This window comes from Plectropomus leopardus, chromosome 4 (genome assembly GCF_026936395.1).
Source record: "Plectropomus leopardus strain MGB_pleo_1.0 chromosome 4, ASM2693639v1, whole genome shotgun sequence".
Taxonomy (NCBI): Eukaryota; Metazoa; Chordata; class Actinopteri; order Perciformes; family Serranidae; genus Plectropomus; species Plectropomus leopardus.
In genome coordinates this window covers 29,958,217-29,983,479 of record NC_142179.1, presented here as the reverse complement: position 1 = coordinate 29,983,479, position 25,263 = coordinate 29,958,217, and the positions used below count along the sequence as shown (strand labels likewise).

The 25,263-nt window shown below is 38.4% G+C and overlaps 1 protein-coding gene and 1 long non-coding RNA gene across 4 annotated transcripts in view; one reads left to right on the top strand and one right to left on the bottom strand.

Moving 5' to 3' along the window:
• Nucleotides 1-217: 217 nt before the first annotated feature.
• Nucleotides 218-8,044, bottom strand: anapc5 (anaphase promoting complex subunit 5). Of its 3 annotated transcripts, none has more exons than XM_042488148.2 (18): nucleotides 7,904-8,044; nucleotides 7,460-7,676; nucleotides 7,294-7,373; nucleotides 6,521-6,630; nucleotides 6,192-6,435; nucleotides 5,924-5,990; nucleotides 5,716-5,817; nucleotides 5,433-5,623; nucleotides 5,242-5,323; nucleotides 5,027-5,119; nucleotides 4,102-4,283; nucleotides 3,707-3,842; nucleotides 3,454-3,528; nucleotides 2,471-2,592; nucleotides 2,268-2,375; nucleotides 1,901-2,048; nucleotides 857-1,019; nucleotides 218-753 (listed from the first exon to the last, which is right to left on the bottom strand). In XM_042488148.2, exons 2-18 carry the CDS (start codon nucleotides 7,655-7,657, stop codon nucleotides 533-535), a joined length of 2,322 nt encoding a protein of 773 aa, XP_042344082.1. In that variant the 5' UTR covers nucleotides 7,658-7,676; nucleotides 7,904-8,044; the 3' UTR covers nucleotides 218-532. The 3 variants fall into 3 exon arrangements, with proteins under 3 accessions (XP_042344082.1, XP_087933198.1, XP_042344080.1); XM_088077072.1 differs by having other exon boundaries at nucleotides 7,917-8,025; XM_042488146.2 differs by having other exon boundaries at nucleotides 7,460-8,019.
• Nucleotides 8,045-11,130: 3,086 nt separating this feature from the next.
• The window catches only part of LOC148189800 (uncharacterized), a 105,622-nt gene continuing 91,489 nt past the window's right edge, over nucleotides 11,131-25,263 (top strand). The window contains exons 1-4 of the long non-coding RNA XR_015776489.1: nucleotides 11,131-11,197; nucleotides 12,053-12,123; nucleotides 12,332-12,406; nucleotides 15,244-15,342. This is a non-coding gene — a long non-coding RNA (uncharacterized LOC148189800). The remainder of the gene's footprint in view (nucleotides 11,198-12,052; nucleotides 12,124-12,331; nucleotides 12,407-15,243; nucleotides 15,343-25,263) is intronic.

The following is a 25,263-nucleotide window of genomic DNA, read 5'->3' as shown; positions in this document are numbered from 1 at the left end:
TTTGGTGAAATATGAATCATCCAGGCCACTAGAACACATTCATCTTGTAGCTAACTGTGATATTACCCTCATTCATCAAAAAGCGGTGGGTAAATCGGCGCCGCTGTGACAGCTCCTGATAAACTTTCGACATTTCTACCGCTGGAAGTCATGTTATGTGTGTCTGACAAAACTGGACTATTGCTGTACTGGAAGTTGCAAAAAAAAACCAAACACGTTGTTTATCATGACGCATTATTCAAATTTTTACTGGGTCAAAAGTGATAACATATCAACTGATCTATTCTTGGTCTGCCGGTAACTCAGCTTTGTTTATGAGTACTGACAGTGACCACTCTAATAATTATCCAGGCACTGCGTTCCACAATTACCCAAATATTTACAAATGAAATGCTTTTAGTGCTGACAGAGGACAGATCTTCATCACCATCTGGTGGTCAGCAGCTGTGACTCCAGTCAGCAGTTAGAGGAGGTGTTTTTTGTCTTTTTCAGTGGCCAAAATAACTACAGTTTGTTGCTGCACAGGGAGTAGTTACAGTCGCATGGAGACCGGTGGTGCTGGTGACTGCAGCTCCTGGTCCAGCAGACGGAAAAGCATGGCACTTTTGTTGCACTGCGAGGTTTGTCCCAGAGAACGGTGGAGCAGAGCCTGCAGGTAGTGGACGTCCCGCAGCCGCTCCTTACAGTTCAGCTTGGAGAAATATGCTGCTGCCTCATTCAGCGTGTCGACAGCCAAAGCCGCCAAATGCAAATCTGCAGGGAGACAATAAACAGCAGTGTGTGAAAAGAGGCTGTGCAGCCACACAACACTAAGAGATAGCGATCAGCGTGCGGCCGAGCGGGCCGAGGCTGTTACCTGCTTGCCCTTGTCCGTTTGGCTTGAACCCAGCCACCGCCATCTGACAGCGGGCCATCAGCAGCAGGGCTCGGCCCTTGTCCATGACTGATCCGTGGGCCAGAACAGGCTCAATGGCTTCATGCAGAACACTCAGAGAGTGCTCAGGAACCCCCAACATCAGCTGCAGAGAGGAGAGGAAACAAAATTAACTTAAAAAAAAAAAAGTGTACTTACTTACTAGAGCACAGATCTCCACCAACTGGAGCTGATCGCAGCCTCTTTAGACTTAAACAAAATACAAGGTAATTATGAGGATGAATGTATGTTTAATAACTTAAAAAACAGCCACAAATATTTGATCCATGTCATTCATAACTAGATTTTTAACTGTACTGACTTTATTTGCAGGCTATAGCCCAACAAAGTAGGAAAATACAACAATAAACACAATTAGAATAGACAAAAAGGATACCATTTAACTACATAACCTACTTATTTACTTATGGTAGAAGCACAAATATCAATGAAAAACGACCAAATTAACAAAATTGGGCAGGCAGAATGCTACAGGTGTGGTAAGACGCCGTGCAGCGGACAGAACATAACTGGATTGCAAAACCATTGCAGCTAATTTCATGTCACAACACACTGAGGTGAATCATTACATATCAGGAATGGAAACTAATCTGCAGATGCTCTTCAAAATAAGACTAAATCTTTCTGTGTAGGTCAGTTTTAAAGCCACAATGAAAGTCAAAATGTTTCCTGCCACACACACACACACACACACACACACACACACACACACACACACACACACACACACACACACACACACACACACACACACACACACACACACACACACACACACACACACACGACCAAATGCATGACCCCCTCTAGGCTTTTACCTGGCAGAGATGATAAAGAATCCATGTGTGTTGTGCTGCTTTTATTTTGCATATGCACCAACAATATTGGAGAAAAGGCTTTGTTGATTTGCATGTACGGGAGCTGTAACAGTGTTAGAGTGAAGTCTGTTTTCCTGTTGTGGCTGACCTGAGTGAAGGCCAGGTGCAGGATGGTCTCTGAGGCCAGGGACTGCAGGTGGTGCTGTCTTGCTAGAGCCAGGGCCTGCAGGAGGAGAGGAAGCGCTGTGGAGAAGCCAGACGACTCCCAGTGGAGCTCAGCGGTGGAAAGCATAACTCTGTATGAGACATAAAGAGGCGGTGATGGAGACGAGAAATGTGGCTCGGAATGATCCCTGAACGTCATATATTAAATATTTACAGCAGCCCTAAAATAGCTGAGTCAACCCTACATACAAAAGGAAGGCAGACTAACTTTAGATGTGTTCACTCGCCTCTACGCTCCAGGAAACCACGCTGTCGGAAAAAAGCAAAAGACAACAGAAGTGTCTTTTTACCTGATGACCACTTCTGTACATTTAGTCTTCTCACAGTGCGCCTGCAGCCGCTGCAAGATGCTGTACGCCTCAGTGCTCCGGTTGAGAGCCTTCAGAACTTGAGCTTTTCTGTGAGCAAACACACGGTTACCGCTCAGACACAAATTACACATGTACGAGACAGCCGTTAAGATTAGAACTGCAGATTTGTGTCTTGGCGTTACCTGTAGAGACCTTCTGTTTTGCTTAAAGCAGAGATGGCTGTGACGAGTGGCTCTGCCAAATGGTATTTCCCTTTGTTCATGTATCTCTCAAACTGGATTTTCAGGTCACACAGCATCCAGAGCTGAAGGAGGGAAACAGAAAACAATTAACATGATATTTTATTAACGTCAATATCAACTTTCAACCCGCATTTCCCCATCCAGTGAATGTCATCTACAAGGCAAAAAGCAGTATCTGCATATTTATAGTTATCATGTGTGTTCTTATGTGAATGTGTAAAAAAAAAATGAAATAGAGGCATTACCTTGTTTTTATCTGCTACACAGTTTGCTGGCCAGCCCGAAAACTTTTAAACTCTTTATCCTCAACTTCTCTTGCTCTGCAGTTATTGCTCTCTGCCTTTGCAGCGCAGCACTGAATTACAGCAACAGCAACTTTTGTAGAGACTCAAGTGCTAAAAGGCACAGGTTTATCCCAATAAACTGCTTATAAATGACAACTGTATTTGTTCAAAAACTGTAATTGTTCAAAACGTGTAGTTTTAATTGGAAAATAAAACATTAAAATCTTTAATACACTTTGCCTGAGCCTAGTAGCTGTAAGTGTTCAGTAATCAAACATGTCTTCGTTGTGTTATCATGCTGTTGTTATTGTGTTAGCTGGCTAGCTATCAATAAGCCCAACACTGTTTGTGTGTACAGCCGGTTTTAATATGTCACAAGAAAAATGTTAATAAAACAAACCCATGAGGTGCTTTGTTAAAAATCAAAATATGCAAACATAAAGATAACAAGTCTAAACTGACAATATTCACATGGCGTCTTGCTGAGCTGGCTGGTCTATTTGACAAACCTCATTGTGTATTTGTGATGACGTAATTACGTCATTGCATAATGACATCGTCATGCGATGACATTAAAATGTAATGTAGCAACTTTCTGCAAAACTCTTCCTCCTCTGAAAGCAAGTTGTCAACACTGACCTTGGCGTGCTGTGTGTGTGGAGGAAACTGTTCCTTCAGATGCTGGAGAATCTCTGACACTGCACAGTACAGACCCTGCCACAGATGCAAACACACGCGGGACAAAGAATTAAAAGTGTTTAACTCTGCCCAGGAGCTGGAAAGAAAACCTGATCAATTTTTATTACCTTCCCGCAATGCTGGGTCGACTGACTAACGGATATGCAGCAGCGGGGGAGAAAGCAGACAGACGGGATCAAATGAAATGTGTTACCTGCTCAGCGTGCAGCTCAGCCAGGTGGCACAGAGCCACGGCGAACGCCTCTGTGTTGTTCTGCTGGACCCCAAAGTTGACTGGCTCCAGACTGCTCATGTTGAGAAGCAGCTGGGCCTGCTGCAGAGCCATGGTGCTGCAAGAGACACGGGCACAAAAAAAGGAGAAAAAGTGACACTTCTGACTCATTTATTTTCACACCCAGACTTGTGGTGTTTTTATATTAATGCTCAGGACAAGTTTGTTGTGTTTAGATTAGATTTCTGAAATGTCAATCCATGCAAAAGAACAAGACTTATTTCAGTGTTTTACAGAGCTGGTTTTTATATCAGTGCAGTCTACTGTCTAACACAACTGACAACTGTGTGTGTGGGTGGCAGGCTGAAGAGTCTGACCTCTTGCCGTACATCCTCCATATGGACGTCGTCTGAGCCAGGCTGATCTCGATCAGCTCCGACAGACTGTGTTTCCAGTGCAGGATGTCCGTGTCCTTCAGTGCGTCCATCAGTTTGTGGGCTGTCTTACCCTGTGTCGCCCCCTGCTGGACCAGAGACTGAATGCCCAGAGATGCCAGATACTGCAGCAGAGAGGATCATCAGTCAGTGTGATAGATAACACATGTCAAAGATAACATATTCAAAGATCAGCTTTAGCAGCAGTGACAGCTCAGTGATGCACTTTATGCTGTTTTTATTCACATTTAGCAGGCTGTGTATTCATCAAGATTTTCTATGCGTTCATGCATGTTATTTTATGAAGGGAACATTTCAGGACACAACTACTGACTAAAAACAAGAATTTCTGATGAAAGGTGCTAAATTGCAACTACTGTGTTTATCTAATGCCCAACGTGTATTACAGCTGTGCATACTGTAAAAATACACAACAAACGTGCCTGTTAAAGTATTTCAAGCATTTCAAATTGTATCAATTGCTATCCCTGCATAATGTCTTCCTTTAAGGAAATGGCCAACGCAGATTATTTTGATGAAGACATGTTCACATTCTGCATCATTTATTAATGATCATTTTCTTTATAAAAATGCAACAGCGTTGAAAATTCAGGGGATGAACATAGAGATGCTCTGATAAACATACGACGCGAAGTATTACCTAATACGATAAAGGTGTTACTTTGTTTGCAATGTGAGGGTTTGAGACTGAAATATGGATTACAGCTATTATTTTTTTTATTTGGAGTTTGGCAAACTAAATCTGGTGTAAACGTGAGCCAAGGCGATAAAAAAAAAGGAAAAAAAGCTAAAAATAAACACCACTTTAATTTCGGCGGTCTTATTGAAGAGCTCGTGTTGTACTCACTGGCAGGCAGAAATGGGCCGCCATTTTCACCGAGTCCTCCGTTAACACGGTGCTGTCAGATCCCTTCATCTGTTCCAGTGTGTACAGCCAACTCTGACGTGGGACACGGAGAGACAGGCAGGAATAAACTCACTCATATTACAGTCACACATTATGAACCTTAATCACAGTACAACAGTGACATGATGTAAAATAATAACAGAAAAGTATTTTACCAGACAGTGCTGCAAACACACATGATCATTGGACTCCTGGGCAATGCGGATAGCCTCCTGCAGAGCCAGATCTGCCTGCTGACTGAAGGAAAAAAAAAATGGAGAACCGATAAGTCAGTTATGTTTTATACAAACACTTTTTATGCAGAAACGTGTCTGCCCTCTCAGACTCCACCACTTCTTGTACTCACTAGTGGCCGAAGCGACAGTGCAAGCTTGCAAGATTGAGAGCGGCGTAGCGGAGACTTCGGCCATAGCCCTCATCCCCGTTGCTCTTTCCCTCATTCCCAGACAAGATGAGGCGGTCAAAATAATGCAAGAGACTGTGAGCGGAGAGGAAGATGTCCTGGACTCTCATGTTGTTCAGGTAGTTTAGATAATGCTGAGGAGAGAGGAAACACCACAGAGCTGATGATGAAGGTATCTTGGCGGACTTGTTATTACAGCAGGGAAAGTGAAGCGGATGCAGCTCACCGCTTCGGCAAAATCGGGGTTAAACTTGAGCATGTTGTTGAGCTCTTCCTGCAGAGCAGCGGGCTTTAGAGCTTTGTTCTCATCGTTCTTCAGAAGATAAGCCTGCGGAAAGAGGTTTGAATAAACTGTGAGAGCCCCAAAAAATGCTACTTCTCGGCTTCACACGGGATGTGGACGATTTCAGCCTCGATTTAATGAACACACCTACCTGTCTTGCTAGAAAGTACTCTGCTTGTTTTTGTGACAGTGGACCTCTGCTTGGAGTGTTGTCATTTCTGGAGATAACATGAGATTTTAATCACGCTGTAAGGCGATAAAATCTAGACTGTTGTGCACACAGTGAATACATTTCACAGAGAAGTAGATGCAGACAATCAAAACATAATGTCAAAACTTTCAATACACTAGGATTTGACCCCTGACAGTAAAATGTGACAGAAAAACTGTTTATTTTATCCAACAACAGCATCACTAACCGAAGCTCTGACTCATGCAGTGGGGTGTCCAACTCCTCCCTGTCTATTCTGTCCCCAACAGTGTCCTCGGTGCTGGTGAGGTCCATGTCGGAGTCGTCGGCGACCAGCGCTGGCAAACCCACCTGCCCGTCGGTAGGCTTGGCGTAGTGACTGTGGTAGTAGTGCTGCAGGGACTTGTACAGCTTGTAGACCTGACTGAAGGACAGCTTGTTGTAGGCCAGAAGCATGTGTCTCATAAAAAGACCTAAAAAAACAGGTGAGACATAGCTTAACACACATCTACTTCATGAGAATAGCACAAATCATGACAAACCATGTGTACTACTCACCCACAACACTGGTTTTATAAGCCTCAGAGTCAAAAGCAGTGAATGGAGTGGGAAGAGTGGAAAAGAAGTACTCCATGTCTTTCAGTTCTCCGTCTGCCATTTCATGCAGCCTTGGGAGGAAAAAACAATGGCCTCAGCATCTAGACATGCTGATATTTTAACATTATTGTGATAATGTGTTGTCTCAGACCTTAGTTAGGGAGTGTTCGTTATTTATGAGAGGGGAGGGGTTAGTGCTAAACAGGGAAAGCACTTCAGATGTTTTTTTAAGCACAAAGAAGGAGGTTTTTTTTTTGGATTTAGCTTAGGAGAGGGACATTCAACTTCAAATTTATCTATTTTGAATTTATTTTAAGTACTCTCAGAACCCCCAAAACATACAAGTGGGTTTAAAAGGCAAGTTTTCTATAATAATCTCCATAAATTACACTATGTACCACAGCCAGAGACCATAAAATATGTAATATACTCATGGTGAAGGTAGGCTCAGGTATTTGCCAACAATCACTTGGGACATTCAAGAAAAAAAATCCAGCATCATGATATTAAAATAAACAATCAAACAAACAACGAAATCACACCCCAGCCACCCCCCTTCTCTGATAAATAAACCACAGTCCCTTATTATGACATTGCCAAAAGGCAACATTGCAACTATGTGGTACATTTTCCTGAACGTCCCATAAAACTGATCTCTATCAGAGCTACAATGTTGCATGCTATTGGTTGATTAAATAAAATGTAATAAATGAAGTCACCGTGTTTCAGCCTACCTGAGTTTGACAGCATACGCAGTCTGAGGACAACACTCCTCCACAGTCTTCAGGAACTGACCCAGAGTCAGATCTGGACCCTGATGACATCAAACAACAGACACCACCTTGAGGCTGCTGCTGCAACACAGCGGTATGTAAAAATAACTACATTCATATAACCAACCTGCTGTAAGGGTAGGATGAGTTTGTTGAGTCGTCTTCTTTCAGGCAGTGAGATTTTGGACGCGGTCATGTCGTACAGCAGCGCGAGGACGGAGATCTTATACGGAGTCACCCAGTCTTTGATACCAAACACGTTAGCATGGACTACCCCGTTCGTCATCATGGGGTTAAAATACAAACTTTCATGCACACTCGCCATTCTGACAAGTGGTGTTAGGCTATAATGAAGACAGAGCACAGTTTGGTGTCTCACTGCATCAACATTAAGCGGAGAGAAAAGTTACACACAGCCAGCAGCCGAAAACACAACAGCAGCAGCTAACAGCTAGCTAACGTTAGCTCGCGAACTAACTTGAGAGTAAAGTCCTGTGTGTCGGCAATAATACATCACAATAATACAATACAGTAAGTCTCTGCTAACTTGCAGACAGTGTGTCCTACGCACAGTGAGCGCTCACACCGGTGCTGTCAGGTCCTTTGGTTTATTACAAGCATATTGACAGCCAGTTGTCTCTTTTGCTTTCAAACCGCCCTCCCTCTGTCCCCTGAAAAATACGTCATGAAGAGACCGTGTTTTTTTTTTTCTGTTAAACTTTATTCGCAACCAGTTCACTCAAAAGGAGTATTAGAAATAAGATAATAACATGGTAATGAGATAATAATAGCGTTCTTTCATTTCAAATCACACAAGGACAGGACGTGAGAAGGTGAAGCTTTAGTTGGTCAGTGTTTTTTTTCCTACAATATTAAAGACTAACTTTAGCCAATGTCATGTCAGTTTAACCCAATACATGGACACATGAACAAGGCACATTAAGCAGCAGACATTTCTGCTCCCTGCTCACATCTACAATCATTTACATATCAACCTGATATATCATATCATATCATATCATATCATATCATATCATATCACATCACATCACATCACATCACATCACATCACATCACATCACATCATATCATATCATATATCATATCATACATCCATTTGTCATTCAGAGTTTCAGAGAAGAGCTTGACTCTGACAGTGAGGAGCTCCAGCAGCAGGTCCAGCTCTGCACCAGCAGGAAGTTGACAGAAAGTCAACTGCACCGAGGTTGCGGCTGCAGACGAAGCATGTGACGCCTCAGCTCAGCACAAACAGAGTCTGAGTGTCAGCAGCATGAACACGGACGACTTTGACAAAAAAAAAAAAAAAATCAGATTTTCTTTTTTCGTTTATTTGCTATAACAGTCAATGCATTTTTATTTATTTATTTATTTATTTATTTATTTATTTATTTTTTACCAGTAACTTTTTAAAATCTAGTTAGCAATGATTTGTTAACAGCATTTTTTCTGGAACCTAATTTATTTTTGCATCTAATACAATAGCAGCATAATGACTTCATAAAAATCTCAAGTAACAAATGGACTCCCTTTGATTTGTTATTTCATTTTATGCATATTTTGCATTTTAATTTTCTCAGTGTGCTGAAAAAATAAGCATATTGGTAAGTATTTGTTAATTATTTTGTATTCTTTAGTTGGGTTTATTAATTAATTGACTAGCAAATTATTTGTTAATTTGATTCATTTGGAATCAGATTCGTATTTTATATTTGCACATTAGCAGCATGAAGAGGGTTGCCTTGGAAATCAGCTCCAAAGTGCTCATAAATCATTACCTCTTTGCTTTGGTAGTATTTCATTTATTTACTGTCACATAATTTGCATTTCAATTTAGAAAATGTTTCTTTAATTAAGCCTGTTGGTAGTGCATTTCAAATATGATTTATTTTGAATCAAATCTCCTTTATTTTGTAGATATAAGTGAAGCAGCCAGGGGGGACTCTGGTTTTTCAAATGACTCTCAGCAAATATCAGAATAAAAGCCAAGATGTTTCCATTGATTAGCAGTAACCATGATGTGATTTGGAGCATTTTGGTGTGACGCAGATCATGAGATAGAGATATAAATGATTATTTTATCTCGTGATCTGAAATTGTGTAAGCACACATATACGGACACTGAAATGACAAATTTGCCCTTAAAACATTTGTTTGTTGCACTTTTGCTGACCCCAAGAGGTAAATTACACTTTTTATTATCAGACAACACAAAGTAAACTAGTGGAATTAGAATAAAATAAGCTACTACCCAAAGATTTAGATGTCTTTCAGTATGCCAGAAAATTGAAAATAAATGAATAAATAAATAAAAATAAAAACAGTTTTGCCTCAGGTTTTTTTTAGGAGCTGTTTGGGAGATTTTGATCATATGACATGGTCGTCATAGGCGGATGGGTTTTGGCGGGTGGGTGGAGCTATGTTAAACCTTAGCATGAGTCTGAGCACCCAACCTCAAACATGCAGCATGTTTTGCATAATAAAAAATTACGTGTTCTGTATATTTCCATATTTTACAGCAATTTCTGTCTCACTTTGTCTCATCTCCACACATGAACACATTTTTGAAGCAAGTTAATAGTTTTATTGACAAATGATGATGAAAAGGGACAAATAATACAATAAATGATAAATGATGCCTGATCATGCACATCAGACTGTTGTTGATATCTTGATATTTTGTTGCCACTGTGAAAGCAGGAGGAGAAATCTTTTCAGATCCCCTGAAAAACCTCTCAACACAGCCCGCCCTCTCGCTGCTGGTCTCTACGATGACCTCTGAATATAACCATAAAGAAGCAGGATGTTATTTTGATGGAGACATACCACACAAGGGCTGATTGCCCTCCAGTGATCACACAGTGGCCTGCGCTCTCACAATATACTACAAATGTTGATCCTGAGGGTTCAAACTGAACTTGGCAAAGAAAGCTTTTAAATATGCTGCCCCTTCTTCTTGGAATATCTTACAGAAGGATCTACTTTAAAAATGTTACTTTAATAGTGCTCACTGAGATACACCCACAATACAAGTTATTGATGCTTTTGTGTCTGCCTTGACACTTGATAGCTGCCAGAAGAGCAATACTGTTTAATAATGGATGAACACTGTTTTCACAATTTCTAACGACAGCCCTGTATGTTATAAAAGTTTTATTTGAACCATTTCCACCAGAAATGTTATGTTATTGTGTCAATCTTGATGCTGGGGGTGACAAATTGTCATTTGTGTCCATCCCCTACATAGATTGTATATAAAGATTCATATATTTAGCCCATATACAGTCCACGGTCCCTTATCATATTCATGCCGTAGCTGAGAGGGCAGAAAGTTCTCATTATTTAACAGCAGTCAAGACAACTGAGTCATTCTTGTTATTCAATAATATTTCAGTCGACATTAATTACTTCCTCATATTTATCATTAAAATATGTCAAGTATTTCTAAAAAATAGTTTAAATTATAGATTAAGGTCTCCTATCACATCAGCACAAAATAATGTGTTTTGAATCAAATTTTCTCTTTAGTTTTTTGTAGACCAACATGTCCTCAATTTTACAATGTGCTTAGTGAAAATGAATGAACTTCTACAAGAACTACAAGCCGTACAATTATTAAATGCTCAAAATTATATTTATTTACTCATACAGGCTATGTTAAACTCTCTGTGATTCAATCTGAGATCTTCAGTCATTATTTTTTAAACCAGTTTCATAATTTAAGTCTTTTACCACCCTGTTTGTTTGACGTTTCTCACCTTCCAAGTTAAAAGACTACAATTCCATTGAGACCATTTCCAGGAAGTGACACAATTTGTTTGGAGGGAACTTAAAGGAGCAAAGAAGGGTGAGCATAAACTTTCACACTCGTGTCTTTTGTTTACTCCATGTTTCATGGTGATAAACTGTTTGTCACGCCCTTATACCTCCACCCTGTTCGGCAGAATTATGAAGAAAGCTGGTCCGACCTAAAAAATGTAAAAACATAACTGATATAGGCCGAGTTTTAAAGGGTTTGCTGAGAAGGTTAGCTAGCTAAGTTTGGATCAGTCACAGAGCTAAAGCTAACCTAGTTTAATATGATTCACCCTGTTTGGGCATTTGACAATACACTGTAAAAAATGAACCACAAAACTGTAAACAGAAAAACACTGAAACAGTGATCAGTTTGAAGTGATATTCTGTAAGGCACTGAACCAAACAAAACGGATGATATGTTTTTATTTGCAGAATTTACAGATTACTGTATTATTATTATTATTTTTACAGGAAGAAAAGCGTTTTACATTTTACAAATTTTACAAATACAGATAAATATGTGGCATACAAATTGATTTTACAATGGATTTTAAAACACCTGAGTGTTACATTTCAATGTTCCTTAAAACTAGAACATATTAGATCATATTAACGATCACTCTAAAAAAATAAATAACATAATGCTTTTGGCATAAATATTAGGACACTGACAAAAAAAGTTATTTTACTTACCAATAACAGCTATTTGAAATTGAAAGAAAAGTAATTATGATTTTCTAAGGTGTAGATTTTCAATTACTAATTTAATTTGAGGGTTTTTACTCATAAGATGACTGATGATGGAATTGCAGACATTTTATTTTTGTCTTCCAAATGGACAGTATAAATTTTATAGCTTAAAATTTGAAAATTTATTTTTATTTATTCTTTTGCTTTTTTACAGAACAGCAAAGTTTTGAGGCTGAAATGCTGATGCATAACAACGACCCGCCTGTTAACTCCGCCAACCTCAAGGTAAACATAAAACATGAGGAATAACAGAGCCATATTTCAAAGTAGACAAATTTGTAGTTACAAATAGTGACCACTGGTGGGCAGTGTCTGATTTGGCAGATAGCTGATGGGACATTGGAGCCGATCCTCTGCCACAGAGCTTATACCTCATTATGATACATCCATGACCTATACACGAGCTTATATCAGTCTGTTTCTTCCTTCACAGCCTCCAGCAACACGTTGGTCACCTGGTGGTGGAGTGAAGCTGGACCAGCTGTCAGCAGAGAGAGTGGACATATTGGTGAGTGAGAGGAGTCCAACTTAGACAAAAACACAATGTGTGAGTTTTGGGATTTAGGTGAAGTGTAAAGTAGCTCCCATGTCTTTTCTCATGTAAAAACTATGATGACTTAATCCCTTTTTAAAAAAGAAAATGTGTTTGTTTTCAGCAACATAGCAACTGCAGCACAATCAGTGTGAATTATCAAAACATAAAAGCTTCATGTAGTCCCTTTTTTTTCTACCAGAGAAGCTGAGAGACAATTACATAAAAGTAAAATGAAAGTATACATACATATATACATATATACATTTCAGGCATACTTAAGCAAACAGTAAAATAAGTCAAAATGTAAACATACATACATATCTTCATAGAAACAAATGAAAGTATACATTAATCACAGTTGTGTGATTGCTTCGAATAAGGATCACTTATGGAAGAGTGCACAGTTTTAGTGTTTTCTTATATGTCAGAAACAGTTGCCGTGTCCTATAAAATTTACCACAAGAGCCACCCAACGTTCACTTTATTTTCTCCAAGTGTAAAATGTTCATAAGTTCTCCAGCCCACTGGACAAGTGTAGGAGACGCCTCCTGCTTTCACTTCATAAGGACTTGAAAGCTGGATCGACATCACTTTTCTTGTGCTGCGTTCAGACTCTTCTCCCAAATATCAGGACTTGGACCCAAAGCAAATTGGCTTGATTCTTTTTTTTGAAAACTTAGGGGAGAACACAGTGAGAAACTTGGCAAGAAATGTCAAGCTGAAAAATGGCAAGAAATTAGTAGATTTAGAAAATCAGATTAAAAAAGCTTGGAAAAATGTCCAGGAATTAATAATAAATGATCATTCATAATTATCACAAGTGTATATATATTAAGCGCTTTTGCCCAGGTCATTTCATATTTTGTTTTTGTTTTTATGACTTTCCTTTTGTTGCTATTTTTCAAGTAATTTTCTTGTAATTTTTAGGTCTTTTCTCATTAAGTTGCTTAGAACCTTTTTGAGAAAATCAAGTCAATATGCTCAAGTTTCAAAGGGTTAAGAGAGTTAATGGTCCATGAAATGGCTCCACTAAACCACTCCACTGACTTACTCTGATGCTTAGATGACCAAAAGCTAGAATGGCTGTAAAATTTTAATCAGTTCAAGTTTGGCAAGATGGCAAAATAGATTGATGAACCCTTCTGAAACCTGATCAAATTTGTTTTATCAGATTTAAGAAGGAGCAGCTTAACAACACATGGCTAAAAAAAACAAGAAAGTAAAGTTTTTTTTTTTAACTGAAAATAAGTAAACTAAGAAAAAACACAAATACAAGGAAAAAAGTGCAGGAAAAAAAAGAAGTATATATTTTATCTCTAACATATTTTTAAATATACAATTCCAATTATTATAATATTTTTCTGGACATTTTTCACCAGTTTATGATCATTTTTTAATGACCGTTAGGCTTTTTTAAAAACTATATTTTTTGTTCATTTTAAGTTTCAATTTTTCAACCTTCATATCTGATGGTCTGCTAGACTTTCAATTTATGGGGCATTTCTTGCCAAGTTGGTCATTGCCTTTTATCCTCATGTTTTTGAAAGAAATAAGACCAGTTTGCTCAGGTTTCAAAGGGTTAAATAGCTTGTGAGAGGTGTCAAACCAGGACATATAAGAACATATTAAGATTTTTCAGCTACACTGTAAATATGAGTGATCAATGAACTCTGTCTTACACATAGCTGATCTAATAACAACAGATGCTTTGGCCGTTTTGCCCCATTTTCTTTTTCCTAGTTGTTGTCTGTCGTCTAACGTAGCGGACTCTGATTTTCTGTAAACCTACGCAGACTTGGCAAAATTGTTTGTATGACACAATGATAAAAAATTCATTCTTTCGTTCATTCATGCAGTCATTCGTGCATTTATTCGTTTAAAAGAGCAGTAGGAATAATTCATAATGTGGACCTTAGAGAACATACTAACAGACTTTTTATTACATCAGGATTATAAAAACTCAAAGATTTAGTTGAGACACAGAAGTTATTATGTATGCATAAGGCAAGAAACAGCGTACTACCAAAAAACTCACAGAAGTCGTTTGTTTTTATGTCAGATGATATGGAACACAGACGGAAATTTCATTTTAAGCACCAGTTTGCACAGACTACATTAAAGCATTTGTGTATTTCAGCGGTCGGCGTCAAACTGTGGAATTCTTTACTGAATGATTTTAAGTGTTGTAAGGGTTAGTTTCAGTTTCAGAGGATGTATAAAGACAAACTAAATGACTATATGAGTCTGTCGGCTAAAATCTGTCCCCTTGTTGAAGGTGACTTATGGTGTATGGCTTTTGACTTTTCTATGTGTTTATTTTATCTCTCTGAGTGTACTGTAAGTGTTGTTTGTTTTTCTTTTGTTTATATATATTTTGAGAAATAGGCAGGTAAAATAAGATTGTTTTTTTTCTCCGTGCCCCTGGGGATGGTTTTTTATCTAAATCTGACTGTTGTGCATTTACATGACCAGAAAAAAAACATTCATTCATTCATTTATATATAAATATAAAGGTATAAAGATACACATCAGAGTTTTGTGACAGAGCAGTGTTTTTTAAAAAATAGCTGTGAATTTCTGGGATTTTAGGACACTTTTACCTACAGTAAAGTTCTGATCAAATTTTAATATTAATTTCAAATACCGTTTTTTTTTTTTTAGCTCTGTCAGTACGCAGGTACTGCTGCCTCCACTGTTGCCACAACAACCATTAAACTGCCACTACAGTCACCTGCCTAAACTGCCACGGCATCTGCTGGCACTTTTCTTGTTTAGTTTGATCATCTCTTCCCTCGTCCCCTCTGATCCAGATGAGTGCTGCAACTCCAGATTCTGAGGAGAATCCCAAGTGTGCCTGTGGATCAAAACCTCCTTGACAGCGTCATGAAGACCCTGACACATCTGTTAAGGTAGGAATGTGATTAAGAGCCAATCACCTGCTGAGATATGGATGTTTTACAAGGTACAAGGTGGATTTGTTAGTCTGTTTTTTTTAAATGTCCTTCAACTTTTGGGAGTTGAAGGAGGAGTTGAGGAGTCTCACAGTCTGGAGAAAGAAGCTGCTCTGCAGTCTGGTGGCTCTGCAGCGGATACTTCTGTATCTTTTTCCAGATGGCAGCAGGGTGAACAGACTGTGGCTGCTGTCTTTCAGTGTCCTTTGGGCTCTGTGCAGACACCTCACTTCACCGAGGTCACTGATGCTCTGTAGATGGGAACCAGTGATGTTCTGGGCAGTTTTAATCACCCGCTGTAGAGCCTTCCTGTCCTGGGCCGTGCACGAAGCATGCCAGTTTATGATGTTTCCAGTCAGTGTGCTTTCTATCGCTCCTCTGTAGAAGTTTACCAGGATCTTGCTCTGGAATTTCCGTAGGAAGTAGAGCCTTTTCTGTGCTTTTTTAACCTGGGTGGTGATGTGTGATGACCAAGATAGGTTCTCAGTGATCGTTATTCCAAGTAACCTATAGCTGTTCCCCTGCTCCACCTCAGCTCCACTGATGTAGACAGGGGTGTGTGTCTTTGCCTCCTTCTTTCTAAAATCATCAGTCAGCTCCTTAGTTTTACCGACGTTGAGCAGTAGGTTGTTCTCTGTGCACCACTCTGTAAAACTATTTTTCTGTGTGACTTTACAGTAACAATCGATATTTTCACTGTTAGTGGTTCTGATGAGAGCTGGACCTCAAACCTCACTACTATTTTTTTTGTTAGACCTGTTTAACTCCACTGCATCTCAGTGTAAAGTCCCATGTGTAGTGCTGTATCAGTTACATGACGGTGTTTTTAGAGGGGTTTCTCCAGTGTTTCTGATGGAGATATTCTTTGGCGTGTAACAAGTTCAATGTATCCAGGACGTCTTTGGTTGTCTGGCTTCACTAACCTTAACACTGGCTGTCTGGATAAATGGTATCATGAAGCTGGTTATCAACTAAGTCAGTCAGCTCTGGATTCGCCTGCCCAGCCTCAAACACGCTTATGTGAAAGAGACGGGGTTGTTAATTCAGAGTTACACCATCAGAACGATGAATGAATTACTTATGATGATATGATATGATATAAGCAGTTAAATGTTATAATATGAAACAGTGATGCTAATTGTCTACGGTTGTTTATAAAACAGCAAAATATTCATCTGAGCAAAAAGGAAACAAATATAGTCTTATAATCTTAGAACAGAATAAAATGAGGAAGAAACAGAAATAAATTGTAAATATAAAAGTAGGCGCAATCTTAAAACGTGAGTTTTATTATGACTGAAGTATAGGGCGAGTATACTATTGTTGCTATTTAATTGGAAAGTAAAGAAACTACTTTGAATATGTCATATAATAATGCTTCAAATTCATGCCACACTGTTTCTGCTTCCATAGTAAAGAGCTTATTTTTTATTTTTAGTATTTTATTTAAAACTTTTTTTCAGTAAGAAAAGAGAAACAGCATTGAGGCGGTTAAAAAAACATTGTCCACCTACTTCTATCATTCCCCACAGACGTAGGGGAGAGTGGGAAAGAAAAAAACAGGAAGGAAAACAGCCAAAAAAAGAAAAAAATGTGTATATGTTTCTACAGTCATCCTGAGATAAAATTACATTACATTATGAAACATGAATGAAGATAAATGTTCAACTGAGAGTAAAAAAAGGGGTTATCTGCTTAAACCTACTTGTTTTCCCCTCACATCTCATATTGCATTTTCTGCTTGTATTAAGTATTAGAGGACTATAGAGCCAGGTTTCCAAACAGGGGGAAATCTTTTTGTTCCAGACTTTAAGTCGTTGGAAAACTTTGTTGATCCAGTATGGAATTGTCATTGCAAAGAAAATTATTTTCGGTTTTCGAGCCATTGTGAGCAGCCGAGAATGTCTGTTTCAGGATTAGGAGGATGATCGTGCCCATAAACATCTGAATGGCATTGAAAAACTTCTGTGATGAGGTCTATCTAATGTTTCATTTATAGTAATTGCAGCCCATCAACAGGCGGTGGATTATTTTTCCAATGAAAGACAGTCTTTTGTTTTTAGTCCCAGTTCTCATTACACAGGCGTCTCATGTTTTTCTGACCTGCAGTGATGAATCAGAGTGTAAAATCAGCCACACAGTCAGAAATCACTGCGTGAATATAAACTTTGCACTATTAATATGTAGCTAAAATCATCATTATGTGTTTAGTGTTGTACAATCTCTCCTGTTTGTTAGAAGAGCTGCTTTAAAACCAGGATGGAAATAGAAAGACCGGGACAGTAGAATGACTCTGCTTACTTATTAAAATATACACTCCTTATTTACCTGTTGCTCAGGACTTTTGCCCATGCTGGGATATTTTTTTTTCTTCAGTGATGTGACTGTTCAGTGGCTGCTGTGATGACATGTTGTGACCCGCTGCTCTGACTTTACCACAGTGATTTATCCTGGTAAAAATGAACCAGGCTTATAGTACTGAAAAACCCAGGGTTAACCTGAAAATCACCTCGCTAACCCTAAATCCTGCCTGTGTGTGGGCAGCACACACTTTGCTGCTGATTCACTAAGAGGGATGAAAACACTGAATAACAACAGCTTCAAGTTCAAAGCTTTTGTCAGCTGATGTCAGGATTATATCTCGCAGTTGGTTTTGGAGTTTGGAAAAATTCATGAAACCAAGCATGAATTTGCAATCGCTGCGAAACACGAACGCACATCCATCCACGTGTTGCTGTTTTGTTTTTGTTTTTTTTTTTACAGTTAGTCACCTGTCCTCCAGCTCATGAGCAATCTTTCCACAAATTCTTAGGCAAGTTTGTCAAATCCAGTTGGAAGTTATGGGCTGTTTTGCAATAGGACATTCTCATCCCACCCATCCATTTTTAGCCTAATGGCACAAACACAAGCACACACACTCTTGACCATCGTGCCTAACGTTAGCTTCCAAGGGCAAAAACTGACAACAGCAAAGTGGGGGGAAATTTTTCTGTAGCGATCGACCAACTGACATACTGAGCTATGAAGCTGCTGGTGAGACCTCATAACCTGATAACAACAAAAAAATCTGTTGATTGATTTAAAGACATGATCAGTGATGTAGCTGGTATAGTGTAAACAGTGCAAATACACTGGATTACATGTTATTTGTTATAAAATATATAAACATAGAAATATTACTCATTTGTAGAGGTTTTGCTGCCAATCTAGAGTGTAACCTTTATATACCTTTTACAAACTGTAGGTCATTCACAAAACTCTTTGCAGTACTTATGTAAAATGTTAGCCGTTCTTCATGTACACATGTAGCACATTTTCTTTCATTTCATTCATTTTTTTTTTTTTCATACTTATTCCACATCATCCACAAATCTTTAATTTATTAATCCATTCATAATTGACGAAGCTGCTGATCTGACTATAGTTACACATCTGGTGTACCACAACACTCACATTCTGAGCTTAAATCAAAAAGCAAAACAAAATTGAACACAAAAATGTAGATTATTAAACTGAAACTGCATAAATTAAAAATAACAAGTCTTGCACTGTTTAGAAATGGCTGCTGAGGCCAGAATTGGGCAAATGAAAACACCATTCACCATATTTATCTCTTCACTACAGGCCAAATATTTGCCTACTTAGCATTGTGCTATATTATGTCGCTTTACAATAATCAGTCATTATTAACAATGCTTTTCACTATATACTATAACTATAGTTATATACTATAACTATAACTATAAAGCACTATAACAATGCTTTTCACTATATACTATATATTCCCAACCCTTATTTTTAGGAAAATATTCCTTCAGGGATGCAAAAAAACCCTTTTGCTATTACAACCAGATAAATGTAGATATGATGCAGCGCATACAGGTATCAAAATAAAACTTAAGCTATGCACTCTTTTGCTTAACAGTTTGTTTTGTGTTCACTCATGTGCTAACTTTAGAAAAAAAAGAATGTTTTCTAACTTTGCATGGCATAATTATTCATCATACATGCATAATTATTCCATGCATCCATCAGCAGTCACAAAAACACATTCTTACTATTTAAAGGGCTTTATCAGAGATGAGTTTAACAGGATGAAAAAAGTTGGATAAATCCACATCTGTGCATACAAATCCTTTGTCTACATTTAAAATCGTAATGTGTTTGTTATTGGTTTAAGGCCGGGGAGAGGAGGCATCAGTATTGGATGGGCTCATAGTGTGAACAGGTTGTGTGGGGAAACTAGGCAGCTTTATCCAGAAGATGGCAGTATTGAACTAACAGCTCGTACAGTGCGGTTCAAAATCTGATCTCACCAGGAACAGGTTTGAGAGGGACAAGAGACAGTACAAACAATGTGCCCCTCAACCCCCACTATCACCCTCCCACCTCTCTGTCTCTGTCTCTGTCTCTGTCTGTCTCTCTCTTTCTCGGTGAGCTGAAGTCAGTAGATGGTGTACAAAGACACCTGTCAGAGCTGATATTTTTGAAAAGCTTAAAGAAATTGACTGTAAATGCCTCCGTCAATACATGAGTCACTGTAAGCTAACATTACCAACTGTATGACTGCACAGTTTGTGGGATTTGATATTCAAAGGATCAGCACAAACAAACTCGGGTGTCGTGTCGTTTGTCTCATGCGCCTGAGAGACTGTCATTAGCTTCTAGGCTTCATGAGCGATGGCTAACGAAAAAGATTTACCATCCATACATCCATCCATCCACCCATCCATCCTCCCATCTGCAATTATGCCGTTACTTCATACAGGCCTGAATGACTACAAATATTAAGTAATAAGGTTTTGCATCCAAATGTTTTTTCACAACATTGCACACAATGATTTGCTGTCAGCAACAATAAGCTATAGCCAAAAAAATGTCTTTTCAAATTGCAATACAGGAAAAATGATTCATTTAAACACACACACACACACACACACACACACACACACACACACACACACACACACACACTTCTATCATCTCACCAAGTCAATTCATTAATTGAGGATATTGAATATTTAACTCAGCTGTTTGCTGCCCTGAATCATGGCTGCATAAAGACAGTGTTGGAGGCGGGGCCACGGTTATTCTGCGAAAGTTGCTCAGTGGTATTTGAAGCCAAAAAAGTTTAAATTTACACGTATCTTCTGCAAAGTTAAAAAATTGGTGCGATAGCCTGGTGCCATAGGTGGTGATTAATATTTCTGCTGGTGGGTGAGAGCACCCCCACTCCCATTTCAATTCTGTTATCGTTTGTTTCTTTTGAAATAAGAATCATGTATTGTATGTTATGTTTTGTGTCCTCCTTTAACTATTTTTTGTGGAATGTCAGTGGTACATAGTTAAAGCAACTAGTTGAGGTGACTGCAAACAAACAACAACGAGTGCTAATACCAAAATATCACTGCAATCCAGCCAGCTGTCACTCGTGGCCAGTTTTATTTTGGGAGCAGGTTTTACAAGAAAAAAAGAAAGAAAAGAAAAGTTGTGGCCCAAATGTGAATAACCTAATTAAAAAAAAAAGTTTTAGAAGTTGAAATGGTGATTGCTTTAAATACCAATTGACCCATAATCTGTCCCAAATACTTGATATGAGCGATTTCTCCAAATTTTCTTTGAAGAAATAGTTTGACCTTCTGGAAAAAGGAGCTTATTCCTTGCTGAGAGTTAGAATGGAAAATTTACTTCTCTCTCATCTAAGTATCACAAAACATAAGCTACCACCAACAACTGGTTAGCTAATCAGTTAGACTGGAAAGAGTTACTAATATGTTCACTATATCTCACAGGTTTAATTCAAGCAAAAATAGAAATAGTAGAATATATGTCACGTGAAACTTTCGGGAGAGTTGTTCACTCATTCGCTATTCTAGGAAACGCAAATTCACCTAGAGCACAGTATCAGTGCTAAAGAGGAGCTCACTTGCATGCTGAGCTCGTTAGATAAAATATTTCCGTGTAGCTATTAGCTAATGCCATCAGGTATCATATACCTTCACTGTCCAGCTAAACTGTATACCAGTCTATGATGTGTATACCATGCAGCTCTATATCCATTTTAAAGATAAATTTATTTGAAGAAGCAATATAGAGTGTTGTAGGACGTTTATTCGTAGGCCGACGTGGAAGATAGTGTCGCCCTGGTTCCCTCAACAAAAAGCCAAAGGTGTTTTTAAATTGGATTTTGAATTATTACAGAGAATAAGCTCTGTGGCAAACCAGCATTTATGAAAGGCTACTACATGTCTTTACTCAGCAAGATCATCTTCACAAATGAGCACCACTTTTATGATTATTGAAGCGTAAGTGCAATCTCCAGAAGTGGAAAGCTAAAGTCAGGATATAAACAAACTACACTGCAGTCACATGACTTAATCGCACCACCACAAAGAGGCTGTAAAGCCGTAGTCTTGTTTAACCACTTGTTGGCAACCGTCCTTTTTAAGACACATTAAGGCTTCAGAAGTCCCAAGTGGGGTATTAAATGATGTGTTTTACATGCACTTGTGTTAGTGACAGATTTTATTTCAGGCTCCTAACCAAAAGCTCATTCAAAAAACCTGTTGAGGAGGGAACCAGGAGTGCCGAAATGCTGACTCACTTTTGGGTTTTAGGGTTCATTCATGCAGCATTCTATTAAGAGGTTGTGAAGATACAGGTAGTTTCGTATTTTCTCTAATGGCTACAATTTTACTCGTGAGAACCAGAGAGCGTTTAGATACCACAGTTATATATCATCTTACTTACATAACCTTGCTTATTACCAGCTTCTGCATGGCTTTTTTTTCCTCTTTATGATCTGCCTTTAAATTAGTTTGGCTCGCAACTTCTTCGTTATCTAAAATACAGCCTCCACACTGTATATTCCATTTACACCAAATCTCTTCCTCCATTTTTCTGCAGCTGCTAATAGAAAAGTCAGCGAGACCGCTGCGCCCCCAGCCAATCTTGCTCTACCTTGAAACCTTGGATCATGGACTTATTAATTAACATATTGAACTACTCCGGTTTTTTAAAGGTCATTTTCTCTGCCCTTCGCTATTCGAGGATTTTGCATAACATATTCTCACATCCAGTCAGTGATGTCGTTAATGTGTTTCTTTTTTTGAAAAATGTCAGTTTTCTTCTTTTTAAGTACTCGTCGTCTCAGTCTGATCGGCTTTTCATGTTGTGACACGTTTTAATCATCATGATAACAAAACAGGATGATTGCATTTTTTCTCCTGCCTCTCTGGTGTTTTTTGTCGGACTCCCAAGCGTGTGGAATAGATTACCAGCGATAAACTTATTGTGGCTTGTGTGAGAAATGACAGACCTCTGTGTACACTGACCCTGACTCAGCTTCCTGCTGCTTACTCAGTGTCTCTAAATGGATTAAGTTGTCAGTTGGACAGCCCATCTGAGATTTTTAATATCCAGCCTGAGGTATATCAAGCAACCGTCTGCCAAATGGTATCAGAGGGATTTACTTTGGTTTTATTGCAACTTTCGCTCTTTCTCGCCTCGTTTTTTCATCTAAGATATGGTCATGCCCTCTCTGATTCCTTGAGGGTGTTTCATTTGTACATTAATAACACACTGAAGAGGGCATATAAAAAAAAAAAAAAATCCATGAACTCCAGAGACAATATTATGTTTTATAACTGCAATTTATTGCACATGTTAGGTAGAGAAATTGAGATCACTTCAGCATTTATTCAGCAATTTTCACACTTTGGCACTGTCATTGTGCTGTTTCCATTCAACCAAAAAATCCCAGATTAGAATGAAAAAACAAACACAGCTGACTCTTGAGGAGCTAATGGATTTGGAAAGAGACACCAAACTGACCAGAAGCTTATTGACCTTAAGCGAGAGGACACACAGCTCATTGGAGCGTGAGTGACACCCACCTCTCCATGTATGCAATAACCGCCCATTTCAGCCTCTTTGCAGGGATTCAGTCTCTTTGAATAGACCTTCACTTCCCCTGTCCATGGTGCTGAAGTGCCATCCATAGTGCTGATATATTAAACAGTTTAGTATAGAATGAAGTCTGTGACTGCACTGGCGCCTGTTTCATCACATCAGGTATCCACAGAGAGAAACATGTCAGTTGTCTGTGTGTGTTTGTGGATTTCCTTCTCTGGGAAATGTGTTTGGTTTGTTGAGCCTGTTTATTTGTGCTTGTTTTTGTATCTGTGTGCGAGTGGGTGTTTTATACCACAAAAATATCTTGAAACTGTTGCTGCTGGTCGTGACAGAGCCATAAACCAAACGGCCTGAATACAGTAGAGTTATAAACATTTTCTATTTCCACTATAGACATTACATAGTTATTGGTTTAGGCAGAGAAAATGGTTTTCTTGAATAGAAAGCAAAAGAAAATGCATACTTTCTTAAACACTGTCAAGTGTCATCACCAGAGAGAGGCTCTGAGTAGCCAATTTAAAAATTCTTACATGTTATTCCTGTGGTCTCTGACACTTCAAAAATATGAGTAAACATGAACAACTCTCCTCTGAATCCTGAAACTTAATTAGATTTTTTGTGATCAATTTTTAATTAAGTTTCATGATACACATAGTTATGACAGCAAGGATATGTGTGATACATAGCATTGCAGTAAAAAAAATTAAAATCTAAACAGAGCAAAATTAATGGCAAGGACCCACCACGCACCCACCCTATTAGATCTCCTTATTATGAAACAGGAGGATCTGTGTGTGGGGGGGTTGCAAGAATGTTCCTCAAGCTGCAAGATTTTGTAAATTTAAAAAAAAATGTCCAGAAAGCTATGTTTATATCATAATTACATATTCAAAATCACATTTCAGAATAGTTATTTTCAAGCACTTAGGTCTATAGCTCATTTCCTTGTTTGTTTTTGTTTTTAACTTTTTTTTTCTTTTCCCCTCTTTTTGTTTGGTCACTAATATTTTAAGTACATTTTTGGTAATTTTTTAATTTATTTCCAGCTAAATTTTGGGTAATTTCTTCTTATGTTGCTCATTGCCATCTTCCTATATTTTTGAAAGAAATCAATCTGCTCAGGTTTCAAAGGGTTGAACCATTTTTTTATTTATTTATTTATTTTTTTTAATGGAAGAAGTGGCGTGTACAAAACAAGGTTATGCAGCAGTTATTTTGAAGTACTTAATTAGAGCAAATAAACTACAGGGCTCCTAAAATGAAGCTTTATCACACTTTTATAGATAAATCTTTAATCAAATCTAGTGTATTTTAATGTAGTGAAGCCAGTTTCCACCAGAGTGATTAAATAAAGGTCCTTAAAGTGATTATACATATAGTCTGACTTTCTTGAAATAATGAGTTACTATCTCAAGACAATGACTTTCTCATCATTTTTAGATATTAAATCAATAGTTTGAGAGTGTTTCTCATTATTCTGAAATACTAAGTCATGATTTTTAAGCAAGCTTCTCATCATTTTGAGAACAGTTTCTCATTATTATGACTTACAGGATCTTTACTTTGTCATTAAATTGGTGGAAATGGGTATGATATACATACTAATGTACACCAGGTAGACAGGCGTGCAGGAAAATGAACTTATGTTGATGAAAACATTGCTTGAGAAAAATGAACACACAGTTTGTTTTGTCATGCTATATTATATCTATTAAACAATCACCTTTCACTTAGAATACAGAGAGATGAAGTGACACTAACTGAGTGTTCACCGTAGCTGGTGGAGAAGCATTAGACACAGCGAGGCTTCTGTAGAAGTGACTGGAGCCGAGTAGCACTGCAGGCAAATCACAGGGAGCTTCTTCAGCTCCACAGCACAGAGCTATTTGCAACAGCCTAGTTTGTTTTAATCCACTGTGAATTTTTCTTGCATGAAATATCTCAAGGACACCTTTATCAGCTCCC

What these genes read in the sequence shown, in the direction of transcription:
- anapc5 (XM_042488148.2), bottom strand. Translation starts at nt 7,657, where the DNA reads ATGGCGAGTGTGCATGAAAGTTTGTATTTTAACCCCATGATGACGAAC. An exon ending in CACTGTCGCTTCGGCCACTA is followed by an intron (nt 5,324 to 5,432) that starts GTGAGTACAAGA and finishes TTTTTCCTTCAG; the next exon opens with TCAGCAGGCAGATCTGGCTC. An exon ending in AAAACAGAAGGTCTCTACAG is followed by an intron (nt 2,376 to 2,470) that starts GTAACGCCAAGA and finishes GTTTGCTCACAG; the next exon opens with AAAAGCTCAAGTTCTGAAGG.